Source organism: Fusarium mangiferae, assembly GCF_900044065.1.
Source record: "Fusarium mangiferae strain MRC7560 genome assembly, contig: FMAN_scaffold005, whole genome shotgun sequence".
Classification (NCBI taxonomy): Eukaryota; Fungi; Ascomycota; class Sordariomycetes; order Hypocreales; family Nectriaceae; genus Fusarium; species Fusarium mangiferae.
The window spans coordinates 1,954,769-1,974,436 of record NW_024573925.1 but is presented as its reverse complement, the minus strand read 5'-3'; the positions used below and the strand labels follow the sequence as shown (position 1 = coordinate 1,974,436).

Here is a 19,668-nt window from a genome sequence, read left to right as displayed (position 1 = left end):
ACCAATTCAATCGAGTCTCTCGAGTTTCTAGACTGTCCGCCCGTCTGGATACTTTTTGCCTATTTCTGCTCTGGCCGGTTAATTTGATCAGACTCAAGACGAAACACGGGAGCTATTGCGGTTTTGGATTGAGGGAAATATATGGCGCAAATATCTGGTGTTCATTTCCTAGCCTTGCCTGACCCTCCTTATAACCACCTCACTGTGGCTGACATGAAAATTTGATATCATGGCCAAAAGGATGCTAACAAAAGAATCTTTCTGACAATGACGAGGTGGCCAAATCGGCGTCACAACAGCGAGGATCCAATTTGTTCCAATGGCCACTTCGAAAAGCATGTACAGGTGCCGCTGTTAACGACTAAGGTATGGAGATCCATCCATTGGAAGCCATGGGATTCATGCTGATGAAATAGGTAGGGTCCACAAGTGAGGACCTCCAAGGTCAACGAAGTTTGCTCAGAGCCAACCTGGGTACCTAGGTAATTATTGGGTCTATCCAGAGCACGTAGTAGATCTGGTGCTTATGAATGGGCTTTGGGCAAGCCAGAGCCGTGACTAAGTCCGATTGAACTGCATTAGTATTCGTTATCAAGCCAACAAGCCTCAGCCCGTGTCAACAGTTCTCTCTCACGAGACGGGAGGTGCAAGCTGCAGCTACAGCGGGGAGGGGCACCCTGATGCACCCTAGGCGCCCTGGCGTCACTGACTTGTTCTCCCCTGCAGCCCAAAACTGTCCCCCACCGGGGACTCCACTCGGCGTGTCGCCGGCCACACTGACCTCGTTTCGGCGGCGACGGCGGAGGGAGCGGAGGGAGCGGACGCTCTGAATTTGGTGAGCTTGAATCTGAGTTTGGGTCATGATTCTGAAGGTGAAGATGGCGGCTTGCCTGTTTTTGGGGAGGCTGATTCAACAAAGTACAGTACATACATAGATATGCAGCAGACAATGAAACTTTTGACGTCTTGGGTAGAGCTTCGGCCGCTCAAGGTGGGCATTAGACATCCATCATGAGAGGAGTGAGGGGGCTATGGATAAGTAGTCGCCATGAGCAGCCTCACTATTCTTCTCGGTGAGAGCTGAATACCTTGGACTTTGATATCCAATTCTATCGGCAGCATCGTATATCCTAGGAGACATCAATCAATAGTAACATACCAACGTACTAAGGCACCTTATTATTACTGTACCATACCTCATTTCGTATCATGTAGCAACACCTTCGCGGGATATCGCCCGGTCGAATTTTCTCAAGGCTGGCAGAGAAAAATGGAGACCACTAAACAATTCATGACACGACCCCTCCACCCTCCACTGTAAAGGTACAGTAAGGTAGGTACTAAGTCACCTTAGCAGAGCGAAGACGGGAGCATCGTAGGTAGACGTCAGACGTGAGGTAAGGCATGGCATGGCAAGGCAAGGTGCTGGCTCCGTTTATCTTTCCGTCATTCTACCTCGCCCTCTCCTTCTCCTTCTTCTTTTTTTCCTCCTTTCCTCTTCCTTTCTTCTCCTCCATACAACCAAATACTCATACACATATTCAAAATGGGTTACGGCGACATTGATCAGAAGGCCATCAACACCATCCGTGTCCTTGCGGTAAGCTCCCCTCCCTTCGCTTTACTTTACTTTGCTCTCGTTTCTCTTGAGCTCTACGCAGCTGAATTGGCTTTTMCCCCGCCACGGCTGCCCCGCCATTTTACTATGAGAGATGAGACACGAGACGCGCAACAATTTGATGAGGACAGTCTGCTCAAGAGAACTCTATCGCTTGGCCTCATGGCAGTTGCTCTTGTATTTGCTGTGTCCCATTGAGCCTACCAGCCTCTCAACGCTCTCACTATGAACCTCCGGTACAACATGAGTACTAACGAGCTGCCAACAGGCCGATGCGACCGCTCACAGCAACTCGGGACACCCTGGTGCTCCCATGTGAGTTTCACCACCCTTCGATGAACTGAGCGATGAGAACAACACACTGACATTGTCGTCACAGGGGAATGGCCCCAGTTGCCCACGTCCTGTTCAACAAGTTCCTCAACTTCAACCCCAAGAACCCCGACTGGTTGAACCGCGACCGCTTCGTCCTCTCGTAAGTTTTGTCCTGATTCACACGTCACTAATGCGCCCCTGACTGACTGTTTTGCGCCTCAGCAACGGACACGGCTGCATGCTGCAGTATGCTCTTCTCCACCTTTTCGGCTACGATCTCAGCATCGATGACCTGAAGGCTTTCCGAGTATGTAGCTCACTCTCTGGCTCTAACCTTTGCTTGCTCACACATCCCTCAGTCTGTCGACAGCCGTACTCCCGGTCACCCCGAGGCTCACGACACTCCCGGTGTTGAGGTCACCACTGGCCCTCTCGGTCAGGGTATCTCCAACGCTGTTGGTCTGGCCATTGCCCAGGCTCATACCGGAGCTGTCTTCAACAAGGACGGTTTCCCTCTTGTCAACAACTACACTTACACTTTCCTCGGCGATGGCTGCTTGATGGAGGGTGTCTCCAGCGAGGCCTCCTCTCTGGCTGGTCACCTCCAGCTTGGCAACCTCATTGCCATCTGGGACGACAACAAGATCACCATTGACGGTGACACTGCTGTGGCCTTCACTGAGGATGTCCCTAAGCGATACGAGGCCTACGGCTGGCACGTCGTCAAGGTCGACGATGGTGACCACGATCTCGCCGGCATCGAGGCTGCCATCAAGGAGGCTCAATCTGTCACTGACAAGCCTACCCTCATTCAGCTCCGAACCACCATTGGTTTCGGTTCCAAGAACCAGGGCACCCACGGTGTCCATGGCTCTCCCCTCAAGGCCGACGATATCAAGCAGCTCAAGGAGAAGTGGGGCTTCAACCCTGACGAGAGCTTCGCTGTTCCCCAGGAGGTCTATGACTTCTACGGCAAGCGATCTTCTGAAGGTGCCGCCCGTGAGCAGGAGTGGAACCAGCTCTTTGCCAAGTACAAGGAGCAGTACCCCAAGGAGCACGCCGACCTCGTCCGCCGCATGTCTGGCGAGCTTCCCGAGGGCTGGGAGAAGAGCCTCCCCGTCTATACCCCATCTGACCCCGCCATTGCCTCGCGAAAGCTCTCCGAGACCGTCCTCAGCAAGGTTGAGAGCGTCATTCCCGAGCTCTTCGGCGGTTCCGCCGATTTGACTGGCTCTAACCTTACCCGATGGAAGGAGGCTGTCGACTTCCAGCCCAAGTCCACTGGCCTCGGTGACTACTCTGGCCGATACGTCCGCTACGGTGTCCGTGAGCACGGCATGGGTGCCATTCTCAACGGTCTCGCTGCGTACGGCACTATCCTGCCCTACTCCGGCACCTTCTTGAACTTCGTCTCATACGCTGCCGGTTCCGTCCGTCTGTCCGCCCTCTCTCGCGTTCGCACCATCTGGGTTGCCACCCACGACTCTATTGGTCTTGGTGAGGATGGTCCTACTCACCAGCCTATTGAGACTCTTGCCCACTTCCGCGCTCTCCCCAACTGCCTCGTCTGGCGACCTGCCGACGGTAACGAGACCAGCGGTGCTTACTACGTCTGCTTGACCGCCAAGCACTCTCCTAGCATCATTGCTCTATCTCGACAGAACCTTCCTCAACTCGAGGGTTCCACTATCGAGAAGGCCGCCAAGGGTGGTTATGTCCTGCGTGAAGTCGAGGGTGCCGACATCACCCTGGTTGCCACCGGTTCCGAGGTTTCTATTGCTGTCGATGCTGCCAAGTATCTCCAGGATAACAAGGGCATCAAGGCCCGCATCGTCTCCATGCCCTGCTTCGAGGCATTCGACCTCCAGAGCAAGGAGTACCGTCTGTCTGTCCTTCCCGACGGCATTCCTTCTCTGTCCATTGAAGTCATGAGCACCATGGGTTGGGAGCGTTACACTCACGAGCAGTTCGGTATCAACCGATTCGGTGCTTCTGGTGCCTACAAGGATGTCTACAAGGCAAGTTTGATTGATGATTGTTTACATACGATAGAATATGTGACTAACCCTATTATAGAAGTTCGAGTTCACTCCTGAGGGTATTGCCAAGCGCGCCGTCGCCACCATTGACTTCTGGAAGGATGTTCCCAACATCCGATCCCCCATCAACCGTGCTTTCCAGCAGATCATCTAGATCAAAGATAATAACGAGTAAAAAGAAACGAAGGATAAGAACAAAATTACCGGGAGGATACCAGCCCGGACAGAATGATTATGCAAGTGACGACGATGGACTTGGGAGCAAGGTTTTGTGGATTTATAGCAACTTAGACACGTACTACAAGATGGAACTGAATCTTTTAGATCAAAGAACTTGACTTGATTGAGCCATTTCACGCTGTGGTATGCTGTGTGGTATCTGCCTGCCATGGGATTATATCATCTATGTAGGCAAGACATCTTTTGCTGGCTTGAAATCATCATCTCAGACGTCACATCATGCGTTTGCATGTGCCTTCTCCCCAATGCCATCTTCCTCGAAGACGGTTTCCTTAAGTGAGGACATTCTCTGTCAACTTACTCTCTTGACTTTTCTCCGTCTCATCACAGATGTCACCGAAACTCGATTGTATCATCAAAGAACATGACAATCCAAGGCGCCAAAACCTTTATCCCGTCCTTGCTAAGCACTTTTATGTCGTACTCTCACTTTGGTTCGTGGTATCGCATCGCATCGCATCGCATCGCATTATATCGCTTCGTAAATGTAATTCGTCATCTCATGTGAACGACAAGCACCCCAGCTGGTGGGTGGATGTTTCTGCACCCTGATCACTCTGGCCCCTCGTCATTTGCACGCTCTTGACTACTCTCAGCAGCCCACTCCCTCTGGAATTCTCTTCCCACGCGCTCTAACCTTGTAGAGGCGCGGCGGGCTTCTCTTGCTTCATCTGCGGACCCTGCGACGACCACACCAACGAGCAACGGGGCCGCATCCTCGGATCGTGGGTCATCATGGGACGTCACAGGTTCAGACTGAGGTGCTCTAGAGTCGGGGCCGTGGCTTGACCCGGGCGCTGAGCCCGGGCGGCTAGAGGCGGTCGCGGCGGTCGCGGCGGCGTTGTTGGTAGTTGTATCAGCAGCGTCGCGAGGATCAAGATATGAGTGTATTACAACAGGCCCACGCTCGGGGTACTCAACCATGAGACGTTGGGGACGACCGAGGCCGAGTCGCTGAGCGGCGGTCTGGGAGGAGAGGGCACTTGAAGTGAGAGCTGTGAGGGATTCGAGGTGTGATTGCGACGAGGCCGAGGTGATGAGCGGGGTGAGGGTGACGTCGGAGAGATGGAGAGAGAGGGTGGGATGTTGCGATGGGAGGTTGGCCATGATGATAATGACGAGGGCCAAAGCTGGTAGTTTCCGGGAGAGATCGACTGAATATGAAAGTTGAGGATATTCGGCGCAAAGAAGTTGGGCGCAAGAAGAATGGATGTTGTTGAGAGAGTGAGTGTGGAGGGGGCTTTAGAGAATTAAGTCATGGGCAGACGATCCGCTCGCTGTTGGAGACAAAATGGGCCCTGGGCAATGAGTGACAACTCCAGTCGACAAGGGAGCTTTTTTGGCGCCTTCGCTTGGGGCTTGGCTAAGGTAAGGTAAGGTAGCACAGGCCGGAACCCCGCTATGAACTCGGCTCTGTCACTCCCCCGCCTAATGTTAGAAGGAGCAAGAAAACCTCTGACGATGAACCAAGGTGCTAAAAATACCTAATCTAGGGCCTCTTAAATGCTCACTAAGTTATACAAAACTTACCTAAGTCTTTTTTTTCATTAGAATAAAAGTCTTGGGTTTGCTTGTCTCCCCTTTAGCCTCTACCAAGGTTGCAGCGGGATCCACTGCAGATAAACCCAGTGGAGGGTTATTGTGAAGAGGGGAAGCTGTTCATGATAAGGTTGGATCTTTTCTGGTTTCTGATATCAATTGGTCTCATGAATTTGCGAGATAAGTCGGGAGCTGTATGTTATCTATACTTATCGGTCTAGTTTATGTAATACTAGAAATGAGGTTTTATGGAGGTGATTTCATCAGCTTCAAACCCCAATATCATGACAGAGCAGAGCAAGTTCCCCCGCCTTCTAGGTACCTAAGTACCTAGGTATCCATTCCCCACTGAAGCATTGATACTGAATTTAAATGGCCGAGGTCATGGAGCTCAAAGCAACCTAACTTAGTACCAACTACCCTTCCTTACCTGAAGCCGCCGTTTTCCACCAGCTTAGGCCAGATTCAGACAACTAAAGGGACTGCATCACAGTATGTGTGGGGAGGTTGAAAAGCACGAGTTTCGCATTGTGGCCCCAATTGCGATTGCGGCGGTTCTCTCTTTTAATAATAATGAAAGAATATCACAGAATGAGAGCTTCCCTTCACCCCGGATTGAGGCTAAGATAGAGGGGGGATGGCGTCAGTCGACATTATGTTGTGATTGGTTCTTGAAGAGGATTATTGAAATCGTGGGGTACATACATACATACGGTTGGATGGCAGGGTTTCTGGCCATGGTTCCATTGCTTGGCTTCCCAAGGTAGCTTGGGCCAGACTGGACTGAGGTGAACACTAGAGAGGGGGATATATAACATATGCCTCATGTGGTGGATATTCGTATACATTCTCGGGCCATCAGTAGGTGTAAGGTAAGGTCATGAAATAGAACTGATTGTACTCCGTATTCAGGACACGTTCCTTCTTTGCCGTGTGGCTGTATATACACAGGATGAGGATAGGTTCCCTGCATTGATTATCTGACTAACAACGAGAGCAAATGTAACCCCACGATGGTTGAAGATAAGAGGCAGAAAGGTGAGTCTCAGTGTTGACACATGATACACAACCGCCACGAAGTTACTGTTGCTGAGAAGGCATTGGCATATTTGCTGGTGATATATTTCTATTGCTTGTTTGCTCAGTTACGAGTCTTAATTACATATGAGCATTTGTCTCTTTTCGGGGCGGGATAATATTCCCGCCCTTTTGGAGGTATATAATTATCCTGTGCATCCAGAGCCTGCTTTATCTTGGAGGTCACAGTGAGGCACGAAGTCCTCTGAGAAGACCAATGCACAACGCCATGAAATATCAACCTCGTCTCGTCTTACCTCGCCAATATAGTTCAATTCTTGGCTGGCCGACACCTCCCTTCAGTTGCCATCAGATGTTAACATGCCCTCAAACGTTGCGTTGGAGCTTGTTGTAAGATCAACGAGTGGCCTTTCCTACTGTCGCTTCAAACAGGAAGACGGTGCATGGGTACAGCTCACGGAAGGCTGGTCACTGTGGTATGTACGAGAATCTGAGAATTGCTTCTCGGATTTCTCCTGAGTAGCCAAACCAGTCATGCTTTGGTGTTAGTCTGTGTTGCCTCTCTCTGCTTTCCATATGGCTAGAATACACTTTCTTTACCCAGGATTCCTATTTTGTTTATTTTATGTAACCTTATGCGGCTACCCTATTAATTCTTTGTGAGAATACATACTTTCTTGATGGGCAGTTGGTGCTACCAGGATATTAGTGAAACGCAACAAGGGTTGATACCTGGGCTAGGGGAGGAAAGAAAACTCAAGACCTTAATCCTAAATGACAAAAAGACTTAGGTAACCTAGTATAAGTTTAGGCCAGGTCTAGGATATCTTTTGCTGAGTTTATTTTAACACCCTATCTTAAGATCTGGTGTTTTATTGCTTCCCGAGGCTGGGTCTATAATCCCCAGGTTGATCTCTCAGCTACCTACTCTGGCTCTGGTTCTGGTTCTGGTTTTTTCCCCTTTGTTCTTTTAGTCCCCTTTGAGACGACTCTTCGCTCTCTTATTCTTCATTTTGAATTCTCTTGGGCTTTCTACGTCGGACTGACACAGCATGATAGTCAACTCTTTTCTATGACATTTTCTAGTCTCAATAAGGTATTTGACATCATACAGGACGTAATTCGGGGGAACCGTTTGGGTTTCCAGTATATTTGTAGGTTTTCTTTCCTTTTTTATGAAGTGCCAAACCCAAACTGAACCTTGCTATAGGTAGTTAACTAGAGCACTGCCGAGACTCTTCCAAAAACTTACCAATCTCAGGACTACCTACTAAGGTAGGCAAGACAGGCTGTCGTATTGTAGATGTACAGTCAACTACTTGTCTTTTAGAGTCCGATTCGGTATTTCCATCAGTTACTGCAAAAAACATATTCGAAAAATGTTAAATGTTGTAAATGTGCAGGATCTACTCTCTGCATGTCTGAGCTGATTGATTGATAACACTATGATGTACCTTGGTGTTAGATGTGCCCTGTACCAAGAGACCACTGAATGAGTGTTAGACTACTAATGCAACGGATAGAAAGATAACTTGAAGCTTCGGGGAGCTCGAGGTGAGATATGATGAGTTTTTAGTAACCACTACTGTGATCTCGGCATATAATCGATCAGGGTCTGTTATTGTTGCATAACTGCCCAATTCGTACAGAATATGCACAACAATCGAAACGGACAACGGTAGATCATGCTGATTGGCCCGGGCCAACGTCTTGAATGTGAGAATGCAAAGCTGGGCTGGCAACTGTGCAGCTGGACCGCCTTATCTTGGGAGCTGGCGTGGGGCAACCAAACAACACCAAGCTACCTTACCTTACCTTACATTGCCTTACCTTACTGCACCTATGTAATCGCAGAAATAATGGGGGAGCTTTCTCCTGAGACAGTGTGGCCCGTAGCTGCATTTTACCTTCGGCGAAGAGTCAGTGCAAATATGGCACTCTAAAGGCGACGCAGGGACCAAATACAGACTTCCATCAGGTGAGGGTTGTTCGTATAATGTTATGGTATCCTGAGGTGCTCCGGCAAGGCCGTGTCGTGAGTCGTGAGTCGTGAGCCGCGTACCTAATGGGTTGAGTTGAGCCTCCAGTTGGTTGCAGGTAAAGCGGGACGAGTGTAGTGGTGAGTTTGGTGTGTTGCCCCGTAACATGTGCTGAAGTTTAGGAGCAGGAATGAAAGCAGGCTCAGTGGGTCCAAGTCCTATCGAATCTGAAGCTGCCCATGAGATGTCTCTGTTACCGCTGTTGATACTGTGATGATTCCATTGAATCAGGCTGATCGGATCGTGTTGGATAGACGATAGTTGTCAGGAGCTCAATCCATGGAAATGTTGTTTTCATGAAGCACGCTGTGGAGGCCTACCCTATGGAAAGTTAGGTAGGTACCTGCCTGGTAGCTGGTGGTGGGGTATCTGAAGAAGAAGCTGGTCTGACATGTCCCCATACACCACAGAGTAGCCTGTGTGGTACTTCGGCTCTTGAAAAGCCCATCAGCTCAGTAACAATCCAGTAGCCTAGCTCCCTCCACGACACCTCATAGGCGGCGTATGAGCTGCCTGTCTCTGCCCGGCTCTGGGGCTGGGCCTCATCGACTGGGGAGACCCATGCTACCAGGACCTGACCCAGCAGATGGACTCTGGCGATCCGATTTACAGTGCCTTAGCAAATCTCCTCTTGTACTGGACAGCCCAGCCCAGCCCAGCCCAGCCAGACCATTCATCCTTACTTACGTTACAGGGACAGGACAGAAGTCATCACCACCACCTACCGAACTACCTCTAGGTTATCCATCCCCCATCCTCTAGGTTACTTGCTGTAGATTTACATTACACTTCCCTTCCCTTTTCTCTCTCTCCCTCTTTTTCCCTCCTCCACCTCCACATCCTCCGCACGCCGCCTCTTCCTCCTCGCCCGGCTTCAAGTTCCCTGTCCCGTCCGGCCTGGCCTTGACTCGACTCGCTCTCCGTCCACGACGTAGCCCGTGCTTGCAGTTTTTTTTTTACTACTACAACTGCAACCATTCGCGGCTGAGAGCTGACAACGATTTCCATCTCTTGTCATCCCCTCTCTCGTTTTCGATCGGTTCCTTCGTCTAGCGTCTGCTTGCTTGTTGCATTTTTTTGTCCGTTACGACTTATTCTCATCTATTGTCTGGCTTCTGGTTTATTTTCATCGTCTGCCGCCGGCCGGTTCTCGTTTCCCTCGGCGTATCAACCACTCATCGATCGTTTCGTCATCCCACGGTTTCTATCGTTTTCCCTCTCCGGCCTCCGCCGCCGTATGACCCGCGAGCCCCGTCGCATCCATATCATCGAGTCTCCGAAGCCCCCTCTGTCGGCTCCTCTGTCTCCCTCACCGCTGCGCAATCATGGCTTCCGCTGTTCCTAGACGTAGGAAGCTTATCGGTCAACGTCGCCGTGTTGAGGACGAGGGCGAAGACGAGGCTGGCCCGGAGACCCTCGACCTCGATGACGATTCCATCACCGACGGCTCCCTGACAGATGACAATGATCCTGCAGATGATAGCGATACCAGCAACATTGACGAGGCCTCGCCAACGTCCCCGAATGTAAGGAGGAAGGTCAATGGCGCTGCCAAGCAGGCCGGCCATAGCCATAAGTCGGGGTCCGGTTCCGGCCCCGGCCAGAATAGCAAGCCTGTTACTGATACGGACGTGATGCTGCACGGTTTGTCCATCACAGACCAATCCCCCCCGGTACAGGAGATGCATTTTGACGAGGTCGTTGCCCCGTCACCCAGCAAGTCTCCTGCTGCCCCCATAGTAGTGAGCTCAGCATCCGCCAGGCCACCTGCTGCTCCTGCAAACAGACGTCGACAAGAGCACGAAGATTACAAACGCAAGAGAGATGAGGATCCGGCTTTCGTTCCCAACCGTGGTGCCTTCTTCATGCATGACCACAGACATGCCGGGCCCGCAGCAAATGGATTTCGTCCTTTTGGACGAGGTCGAGGTCGAGGTGGCCGTGGTGGTATTGGAGGACCCTTTGCTCCCATCAAGTATGACGATGCCTTCCCATTCCTGGCTTCTTTCATTTACTAATAGGCATAGCCAATTGCACCAGCCTGCAGACCCTACGACCAACTCTCCATGGGCACATGATATGCACGACGCCGTCGTAGAGCCCGCACCCCCAGCACGCCCTCGACACATGGTGGAACAGGAGGGCCCAGCCAACGGAAACGGGTTCATTCCGACATGTGATCCAAACCCGACTCCAATCAACCGCACTCTCTCCACTGAGAAGCATATTGGCAATGCACAGGTCCGGGTGTCCCTACCGTCTATGACAGAACCGGTTGTCATTCCACGTCTTGCCGTGAAACAGTATACTAAGCTACCCGATCATCGGCCACCTCTGCGTCGGGACAAACCCGTCCGTATCTCGCTACCCAACAATCCTCCTCGATATATTTACCCTGCCGCTGACAGATCTTTCATCTTCATCCCCCGGGCTATGCGACCCAACCAGCAGCGAATGCGAGGAAAACCTCGTTCTGGCTTTGGCTCTATGGGTGGCTTCTCGAGACGAACAAGTGTTTTTGGAGGCAGTTATTATGGCAGTGTGTATTCTCCCAGCGTGGCAATGAGCAGACGGTCTTCCATCGTGGACCGTGATTACATGTTTTCGCCTACAGGCTCCGTTATCTCACGGCCCCCTATCCCCGTTGAGAACACTCGACCGGTTGTTCGACTACCTCCTGCTCCTCGTCCTGAAATGCCAATCAACACAATGGTCCCGTCAATCACTGCTCCGGCTTCTGCTTATGGGCCAGCCGATCCTGCCTTGGGTGTTGAGAGATCTCACGCACTGGAGACATCAATCAACGATCTGCCTCCGCCTCAAACATATCCCCTTCCTCAAAAGCCCGCCTTCCAGGAGAACCGGCCCACCTCGGCTCTGCCCATGCATCAGCCTCGCCCACAGAAGAACATATCTGTTGCTGATATCGAGTCACCTACCTTAACACAAGGACACCAGGCTTATCAGCAGGCCTTCCACCAACAGGTGCCTGTTCAAATGGTTAATGGCCTGCCTCAAGAATCACATACTCGCCAGCCGTCTTATCCATCTCAGCATTCTACTGGTACACCTTTGTCTCAGATCCCTGAGCGAGCCATTCATGCTGCTCCTTTCCAGCCAAACACCTACGGCCAGCAACCTTATTACAACCAGCAGCCATATCAAGCGCAGCCTCAGCAGGGATACTATTATCCACCCAACTACAACCCTCCACATATGGGACCGCCCAGTACTGCACCTGCATTTGTGCCCAGCCAGTCAGGTCCTCCTGGTAGCTTCACGCCTCAAAATCAGCCCGAGCAGCCTGTGATGTCTAACAACGGTCCACCCCCTGCTCCTGGGTCCAGTCTGGTGGTTCAAGAAGCGAACGGGATGGTTTACTACTTCGACGCGTCACAGCTGCCACCGGTTACCAATTATTCTGGCTACCCTGCGCCTCAAGGCTACCAACCCAGTGTCATGGGTATGGGTGGCATGGTGACACCCAGCCCTGACGGCTTCTATTATCCCCAACAGACATCCGGGATGGTCTACTATCCGCAGTAGAACTGGGGCGTACCCGGATACCCTTTCTTCACTTGTCCAAACGCTTTCTACTCGTATCCGATTTAATAGCTACAATTACGACTTTATACCTACTAAAACTCAAAAGTATCTGCTATTCTACAACAAAAGCCTTACAGAGGCAAACACAAGAACCAGGAGCATGATCGGAGGATGGATGGGGGAGAAATTACAACTTTGATGTCAAGTCATTCATTGGGGGTCAAGTTCATGCCTGAGGCGTGGCTTTATTTTGTTCGATGGTTCCGGTTGAGGGGACAAGATGGGTGCATTACTATATATCTTAACTCTACGAACTCGACATCATTACCTGGAATGGATTAACAGATGGGAGTTGTATGGGCCAGAGTATCCTGATTGGCTTTTTTCTATTGTTGGGAGATGGAGTTTGTCTTGGCCAAGGATATTGGAAGGAGGACGACGAGCAAGAGTTGGACGGGAGGGTTTTGGGGGGAGCTGAATTGCTACTGGTTATCCTTTCTGCCTAGCAATCCATTTATTCTCTCCATCCACAGCTGTACGTTTTGCGCTTGACGGTTACGCATGGTTTCGTGTTTTCATGGCAATGGTGTTGGGTGTCCATGGCATATTATATACCTGATTTCGTCTGCTGTTGGTCTTGGTGACATTGTTGATTGGCAGTGGAAAACTATGGTAATATCGAAGATGTATCGAATCAATTCACGAGAAGTGCCCAATGTAATCTACTTGTGGTGAAATGCAGTTCGATGAAGTCAACGATATCAATATCTCGATTGCATAGATCAAGGCAACACAGCAAGAACAACACTGTAGCTTGTTTGTCTCTCCAGACAGAACAGACTCTGTTTTTTCCTTGTAGCCAATACACAGGTACTCTCAATAATTACGCCGGTAGTTGTATGATTCAATAGCGGGGCAACTACAGATATACAACAGATAGTGGTGAAATAGAGTCTCTGCTACTACACTCAGTTGAATGAACCTGCTACTATATTCGGACCAGATGCCGATCTGCTAATTAACTACCCCAGCTAAACAGACAAAACCTTGATGCGACGGTCACGGAGGGAAAGAAGGTGCTTCTCCACCTCAGTAAGTGGAGAGCTGTACGATCATGTCAGCTGTAAAGACTCGAAGCATGCATTGGCCAAGAAGACCCAAGACCAACTGAATTGGGATCCAGATAACTGACAAGGCTCCAATGGCCTCTTGAGATTTCCAGTTGTGGCATAATTGAATGGCTTGGACGGAAGATGTCATGGTAGAGGAATACAAGTAAAGAGTCAATGTGGAAATAAGAAGTAAACATGAATGTGGGGATATGATGATGGGGTAATGAAGTCACGAGTTGTCATTAGCTAGTCTAGTCTGTTCTAGTGTAAGGTAGCTTCTCTTGTCGATTTTGATAGTTTGACAGGTGGATGCCATGGTCTTATGCAGTACCTCGGAGCCATACTCAAGTCGGTCTTCAACGACTCATGCAATTAGGACCGACCGCGTAGCCGGGTAAGTTGCATGGAGCTCTCCCTTAGCTCAGATCTCTGAGGTCCGCGTAAGACGGTTTTGGTTTGGAGAGGCGGGGGAGGGAAGAGGAACGTTTGCTGTGAGCCTCCGACCCGTCAGTAAATGGTGAGTAGGTAGGTGGGTTGATCAATTGGAGAGCTACACGATCCAGAGGCTAGAAATAACCGTGATTGTGATAAACCGTAACTCAGATAATGAGACACAAGATGATGCTTGATCATAAAGGGACACAAAGTACCGTATGAGTCGAGAATGCATTAGCCCCAGGGACGAGAGCTTGTGATGCGCTGAGTCCTAGGCAAGGTACAAGCTCACTCTGTGAGTGGATCAAGTGCAAGTATAGCTGGCCCGGATGATTTCTCCCTCAGGTTTATTTCTTCGTCTTGAATCGAAGGGCACACTTTTTTCGATTGCCATGTTTCACCGAACAACCGTATCGAACAACAAGATTGAGTTCAGGTAAACCGCCGAGGTTGAAGGTTTTCGAGGAGGCGACAACCTCTAGGCGACAATGAGCACGCGTAGCTCTGAGACCTGATAGAGACAGATAACACCCTCCTCTGCCCATGCGGCGAATGAGGTGCTGCATTTTGGTCGAACAGGCTCGATCCCGAGACTGAGAAACGAGCCAGGCTGACCAACAAGCTTGTTTGGCCACCTCATGGAGTTCTAGTGTGTTCCAATCTCTCAACCGATCGAGGTCTGAGATTCTTGTATGGCCTTTTCATCCTGATTATGCAAAAAAGAGGACTTTGCAACCAGCCATTGTAAGCCGAGAGAATTCCGACTTCTGCCCGTCGAGGTATCAATCAACAGTAAACATCACTTCACCTACCTTAGTACCTGGCCATGTTGACTTGGCCTGTAAGTGGAGAGCTTGCTCTCTTCAGGACCCCAAGCTTCGAGACCCAGAGACCATCGTGACCTTTGACCCTGAGTCCGTGACCTACGAGCATCCAATAGAGTCAGTTCACGGCGGCGTCGGTGAGGTGAAAGCGGCGTTGCGTATGCGTCGAGGTGTTTGCCGTCATGTGGTACCTGACCACAGATATCGTCTGGGGTTGGAGCCCAGGCCGTCAACGAGGCTCTTCAGACATTTGCCCTATCAAGAGACAAGTATCAGACTTCGGCCCCTCTTTCAATGCAGACGCCACTCCACAGAGGGCCCCGCTCTCCACTCTTTTCAATCCGGGGGAGTTTTAGGGAGCCGAGGGGACGGGATTACTGTGTCTAGTCCTAGTTGTGTTAGGTAGACGTGATGAGTACCTAATAAAGTGAGGACCTCTAGGTATAGTATTATCTGAGGAAAAGAGAAGATACTGGATTGTTTGCTGCGTTCAGCGCCAAATAACCCCCCCAGAGGCTGTTGAATTGAATGAACCGAGCAGCCACTGTTGCTGTAACATAAACAAACCTCTGCTCGAAATGTTTATCATGATAGAGTTTATCATGAAAAGTTCCCATACTCGCCATGTACATACACTAGTCGTGTATCAACACCAGCCACCCCTTGTCATTCGATCACAGGACACATAAAAAACAAAAAAGGTTGACGGGTAGCTAGCTGCCTTGTTTGAATAGAGGACCTCAGTGTCAATATCTGACAGGGCTTCCAGGTTGTTTGTGGTTGTGGTTACCTAGGTACACAGCAAAAGACGAAACAGTGCCCCCAGTGAACTTATGAATCACCAAAATTCGGTAATCCGGATATCCATGCATGACTGGAGCAAGATAGGCTGGCCCAGAAACTGTGTGTATGCCGGTCCTACCCAGTACATTTCAATCCTCACGACTCACGGTACTACCCATCTCTTCAGTATCGTATCTTGTCTGGCTGAGACCTCGTCATCATCAGTATTGCCTGCATTGGATCTTTGCCTTTTGCCCCAAGGGTTGCGTCTATCGCCATCCGTCCACTGACGGCCTCACATCATCCTTCTAGTCATGCACTAACACCGAAAAAGTACCCCGATCGACCGACCCCTCAGCACTGAAGCCAGCCCAGCCCAGCCCGGATCATCCCCCGTCAGCTGGTGCAGGGAGTTTTCCAGTTTCCAATCGCTACGAGTTACGGTGCTACTCGCCTGGCGCTACAGCCACGCTACTTGGGGCTCACCAAAAGCCATCACGGCTTGCCGTGGCGTGACAGTGTAGCCTCAAGGTATCTTTCTTTCTTTGGTACCTAAAGTGTCACTGAGTCTGCGGCCAGAGTTAGTTACCAAGGTAAAAGTATCCTCCCGTCAGTAATTCGCAGCACCCCCCCTGCAGGCAGCTCAGGACCCGCGTACAGTGGTACAGTGGAAGCTTCTCTTACTTCTTCCTTATCCTCTCCTCTCCTCTTCTTTTCTTCCATCAATCTCACCCTCCTCTCCTCCTTCTAAAACTCCTGCGCCTATCTATCACCAGGCGACATTTTCCCTGTTATCGCCCAACATCGTTTGTCTTCAGAGCGTCATTTACCGATTTTCACGACGGGTGACGACCATCTTGTCACCGCCGATTGCTAGGTTATCTCGACCACTGATAACAGCATTAACATCCTCGTCACCGCCCCAGGCTACCATATGTAAGGCTCCACCATCCGCAGTCGTCATTCTTCCTTTCTCTTCATCATCCTCGTCCGTCGTGGATCGAGTACAACGAGAATAAACAGAGATTCTAACATCCTCTTCTTTGAGCAGTCTTCCTGGAAACATCGCCAAAATGACTTCCACCGCGCATAACGCTGGTCTGGACCATGCCATCACCGTAAAGGTGATGTTCGAGGGCATCACGCGTCGCACCAAGATGCCTCTTCGGGACATGGTCCCAAGAACTCTTGAATCTAATGTATGTTGACAAATACTGCTCTCGCGCTGAGCAGTTCCAGAGTTTTTGCCATATTACGTCGCCACCTTACCACATGGAGACCAAAGTTGGCGGTTCAGTAACAGGATTAAGCAACTAACACGTTATCAGATCCGTACATTCTTGCACATCCCTGGAGATGCCCAGGTTGCATTTGAGCGATACTCCGATTCTGCTGCGTCTTACGTCCTTCTTGAGGCCGAAAACATCCCCATCTACAAGCAACTCTACCGCGCCGCCAAGGCAAAGTCTAAGCTCAAGATTCGTGTTACTGTCAAAGAACGGCCCAAGGCTACAGTACCTAAGCCTGTCACCGTCGAAGATGAGCTTGAAACCGCCGCATTTGGTTCTTCTCCTATGGGCATGGATGAGGCTCCCAAAGAAGCTCACGAGACCTCCGAAGAGCCAAGCCCTGCACCCACTCCCGCAGCTGAGGCTCCTGTACCAACCCCAGCATCAATCATCACATCTCCCGAGACGACTCTTCCGGTCCGTATTAGCCCTCTATCGCGAACTTACAACTCTGCTCTCCTCAGTGATGCTGCGAGACTTATTGGAGAACGTCGGGATGCTCGTCTGGATTTTGAGAGCCGGCTTGCTAATCTTATGGAACGACAGTCGGTGTCAGATCAGACCCCCCAATCTCTCCCCGTAACCAAGCATCAACGAGCCCCATTTTCTCTGCCCAAGACTGAAGATCCATCACTGAGCAAATGCCCTGCCATGTTCACTCACACTGGTCCTGGCTTCGCAGTCTGTTGCAACAGCTGCGAAAACAATATTCCTGATGTTCACTACCACTGTTCCACCTGTGATGACGGAGACTTTGACCTTTGCCAGTCATGTGTCGATCAAGGCATCACCTGCCATGGTCGAGATCACTGGTTGATCAAGCGCTCAACTGTTGATGGACAACTAGTCCAGAGCACCACCGAGACTATCGCCCCTAAGCCCAAGCCCAAGCCCATGGCGGAGGTTAAAGTTGAGACTGTCATTGAAACCAAGATCGAGTCTAAGATTCCACCTCCCGCTCAGACATTTCAATTGTCCAAGCCGATTTTCGAGCCCCTCGCTGCTCCTTGGGCCTCCCTCGGCATCATGCGGACATGCAACTGCTGTGTGCAAGAACACCCTGAGGCTGAGTTTCTTCATTGCACCGTCTGTGAAGACTTTGATCTCTGCCAACCATGCTTCGCTAAGGACAAGCACGGACATCACCCCAAGCACGGATTTGCCCCCGCTGTCAAGGGAACCAAGATGCCCCATCATGTTGCAGCCAAGATGAGCCCAGGCCGCAACCATATGCACCACGCCATTTGCGATGGCTGCGACAAGTACATCACAGGAATTCGTCACAAGTGCCTCGACTGTCCTGACTGGGATTACTGCTCTACTTGCATCAAGTCTGTGAAGATCATCCACCCTGGCCACCGATTTGCGCCTATCTATGAGCCACTCACTGACGTCCGGGCTCGTGCACCAGCAGCCGTCCATGTGGGCATTTGCTGCGACGGACCTCTCTGCTCCGGAAGCCAGGCGTACCCCAATTACATCCGTGGCACCCGATACAAGTGTGCTATCTGCAATGATCTAGACTTCTGTGCCAACTGCGAGGCCAGTCCCATTAACGCTCACAACAAGACTCATCCCTTGATTCAGTTCAAGACTCCTGTCCGCCATATCAGTGTTACGACAACTGGCGAGAACCAGGATGGCCAGTATATGCCTGAAATGGGTGACCACCAGAGCTCGTCCAAATCTGCTGAGACTGAACCCACGGTTCCCAGCAACTCCATTAACCCTGTCCGCACTATCGTTGACGTCAAGCCAACTGAACCTGTTCCAGCCAAGATTTCCGTCCAGACCCCCGAGCCTGAGGTCAAGAAGGAAATTAAGAAGGAATCTACTACTCCCAAGCCCATCCCTATCCCCAAGGCGGACTTCAAGGGTGTATTCGTTCGCGAGACCATCCCCGATGGTACTATCCTCCCCCCCAACCATGTTTTCGAACAAACATGGACCCTCCGCAACGATGGCAAGGAGAACTGGCCCGCTGGTTGCTCCGTCAGATTTGTGAGCGGCGATTACATGGGTCATGTTGACTCGAATCACCCGGCCGGCATCTCTGAGCTTGTGTCTGCCTCAGAGTCTACCGTGTGCTATGCTCCTCTTGGTCCCGGTCAGGAATTTCCCTTTACTGTCCTCCTCCGAACACCCGCTCGGCCTGGCAAGGTTATCTCTTACTGGCGTCTTACAACTCCAGACGGAGAGAAATTTGGTCACAGACTGTGGTGTGATGTCAACGTCCGAATTGTGAAGGAGGAGCTAAAGTCTGAGCCCGAGCCCGAGCCCGAGCAGGAGCCCGCAGCTATTGAGGAGCCTAAGCAGGAGAATGATAGCCAAGCCTCGAGCCAGATGATTTTTCCCAAGCTTGAGAAAGAGTCACCTGTGGCTAGCATCCATGAGGCTGTTGAGCCTGTCTCTGTCGTTGAGGAGCCTAAAGAGTTGGAAACAATTGATGATGAATGGGACTATTCTGAAGATGGCTTTATGACAGATGAGGAGTACGACATCCTGGATGCTTCCGACGAGGAGTATCTGGAGGAGCAGAAGAAGAAACTTGCCACCAAGTAAGCGTAAATTTGATTTCTTAGGATGGGAATGGAGGTTATGGATCTGATTCTTTATTTGCCTTTGCTTCGGCCAATGTTGCTTCCTCTCTTTTCAATCCTGTATTATTTCTTCTGTTTTCATACCTATATCGTGGATTGACGATAACGACGATATCGAACTAGGCAGCTATGGATAAGGCCATAGCCAGGTATCTACGAACCTTCTCGTAACAGGTTCAGTGAGAGAAGAACACGCTCCTTTGATAGTTTGGACTAGGTAGCTCAGGATGCAACAATGGGATTCGGTGGTT

General features: G+C 50.6%; 4 protein-coding genes across 4 annotated transcripts; 3 read left to right on the top strand and 1 right to left on the bottom strand.

The window, feature by feature from the left end:
• Window positions 1–1,546: 1,546 nt before the first annotated feature.
• FMAN_07568 (putative transketolase) lies at window positions 1,547–4,126 on the top strand (the record flags this gene model as incomplete). The annotated part of the gene is made up of 6 exons (XM_041831207.1): window positions 1,547–1,795; window positions 1,887–1,933; window positions 1,998–2,093; window positions 2,156–2,240; window positions 2,293–3,951; window positions 4,010–4,126. The coding sequence occupies 6 exons, from the start codon at window positions 1,547–1,549 to the stop codon at window positions 4,124–4,126; spliced, it is 2,253 nt and encodes a 750-aa protein (XP_041681794.1).
• Window positions 4,127–4,764: 638 nt separating this feature from the next.
• FMAN_07567 (uncharacterized protein) lies at window positions 4,765–5,319 on the bottom strand (the record flags this gene model as incomplete). The annotated part of the gene is made up of 1 exon (XM_041831206.1): window positions 4,765–5,319. The coding sequence occupies one exon, from the start codon at window positions 5,317–5,319 to the stop codon at window positions 4,765–4,767; it is 555 nt and encodes a 184-aa protein (XP_041681793.1).
• A 4,834-nt stretch (window positions 5,320–10,153) lies between these two features.
• FMAN_07566 (uncharacterized protein) lies at window positions 10,154–12,374 on the top strand (the record flags this gene model as incomplete). Its single annotated transcript, XM_041831205.1, has 2 exons — window positions 10,154–10,803; window positions 10,856–12,374. 2 exons carry the CDS (start codon window positions 10,154–10,156, stop codon window positions 12,372–12,374), a joined length of 2,169 nt encoding a protein of 722 aa, XP_041681792.1.
• A 4,227-nt stretch (window positions 12,375–16,601) lies between these two features.
• FMAN_07565 (uncharacterized protein) lies at window positions 16,602–19,379 on the top strand (the record flags this gene model as incomplete). Its single annotated transcript, XM_041831204.1, has 2 exons — window positions 16,602–16,727; window positions 16,857–19,379. 2 exons carry the CDS (start codon window positions 16,602–16,604, stop codon window positions 19,377–19,379), a joined length of 2,649 nt encoding a protein of 882 aa, XP_041681791.1.
• Window positions 19,380–19,668: the final 289 nt, after the last annotated feature.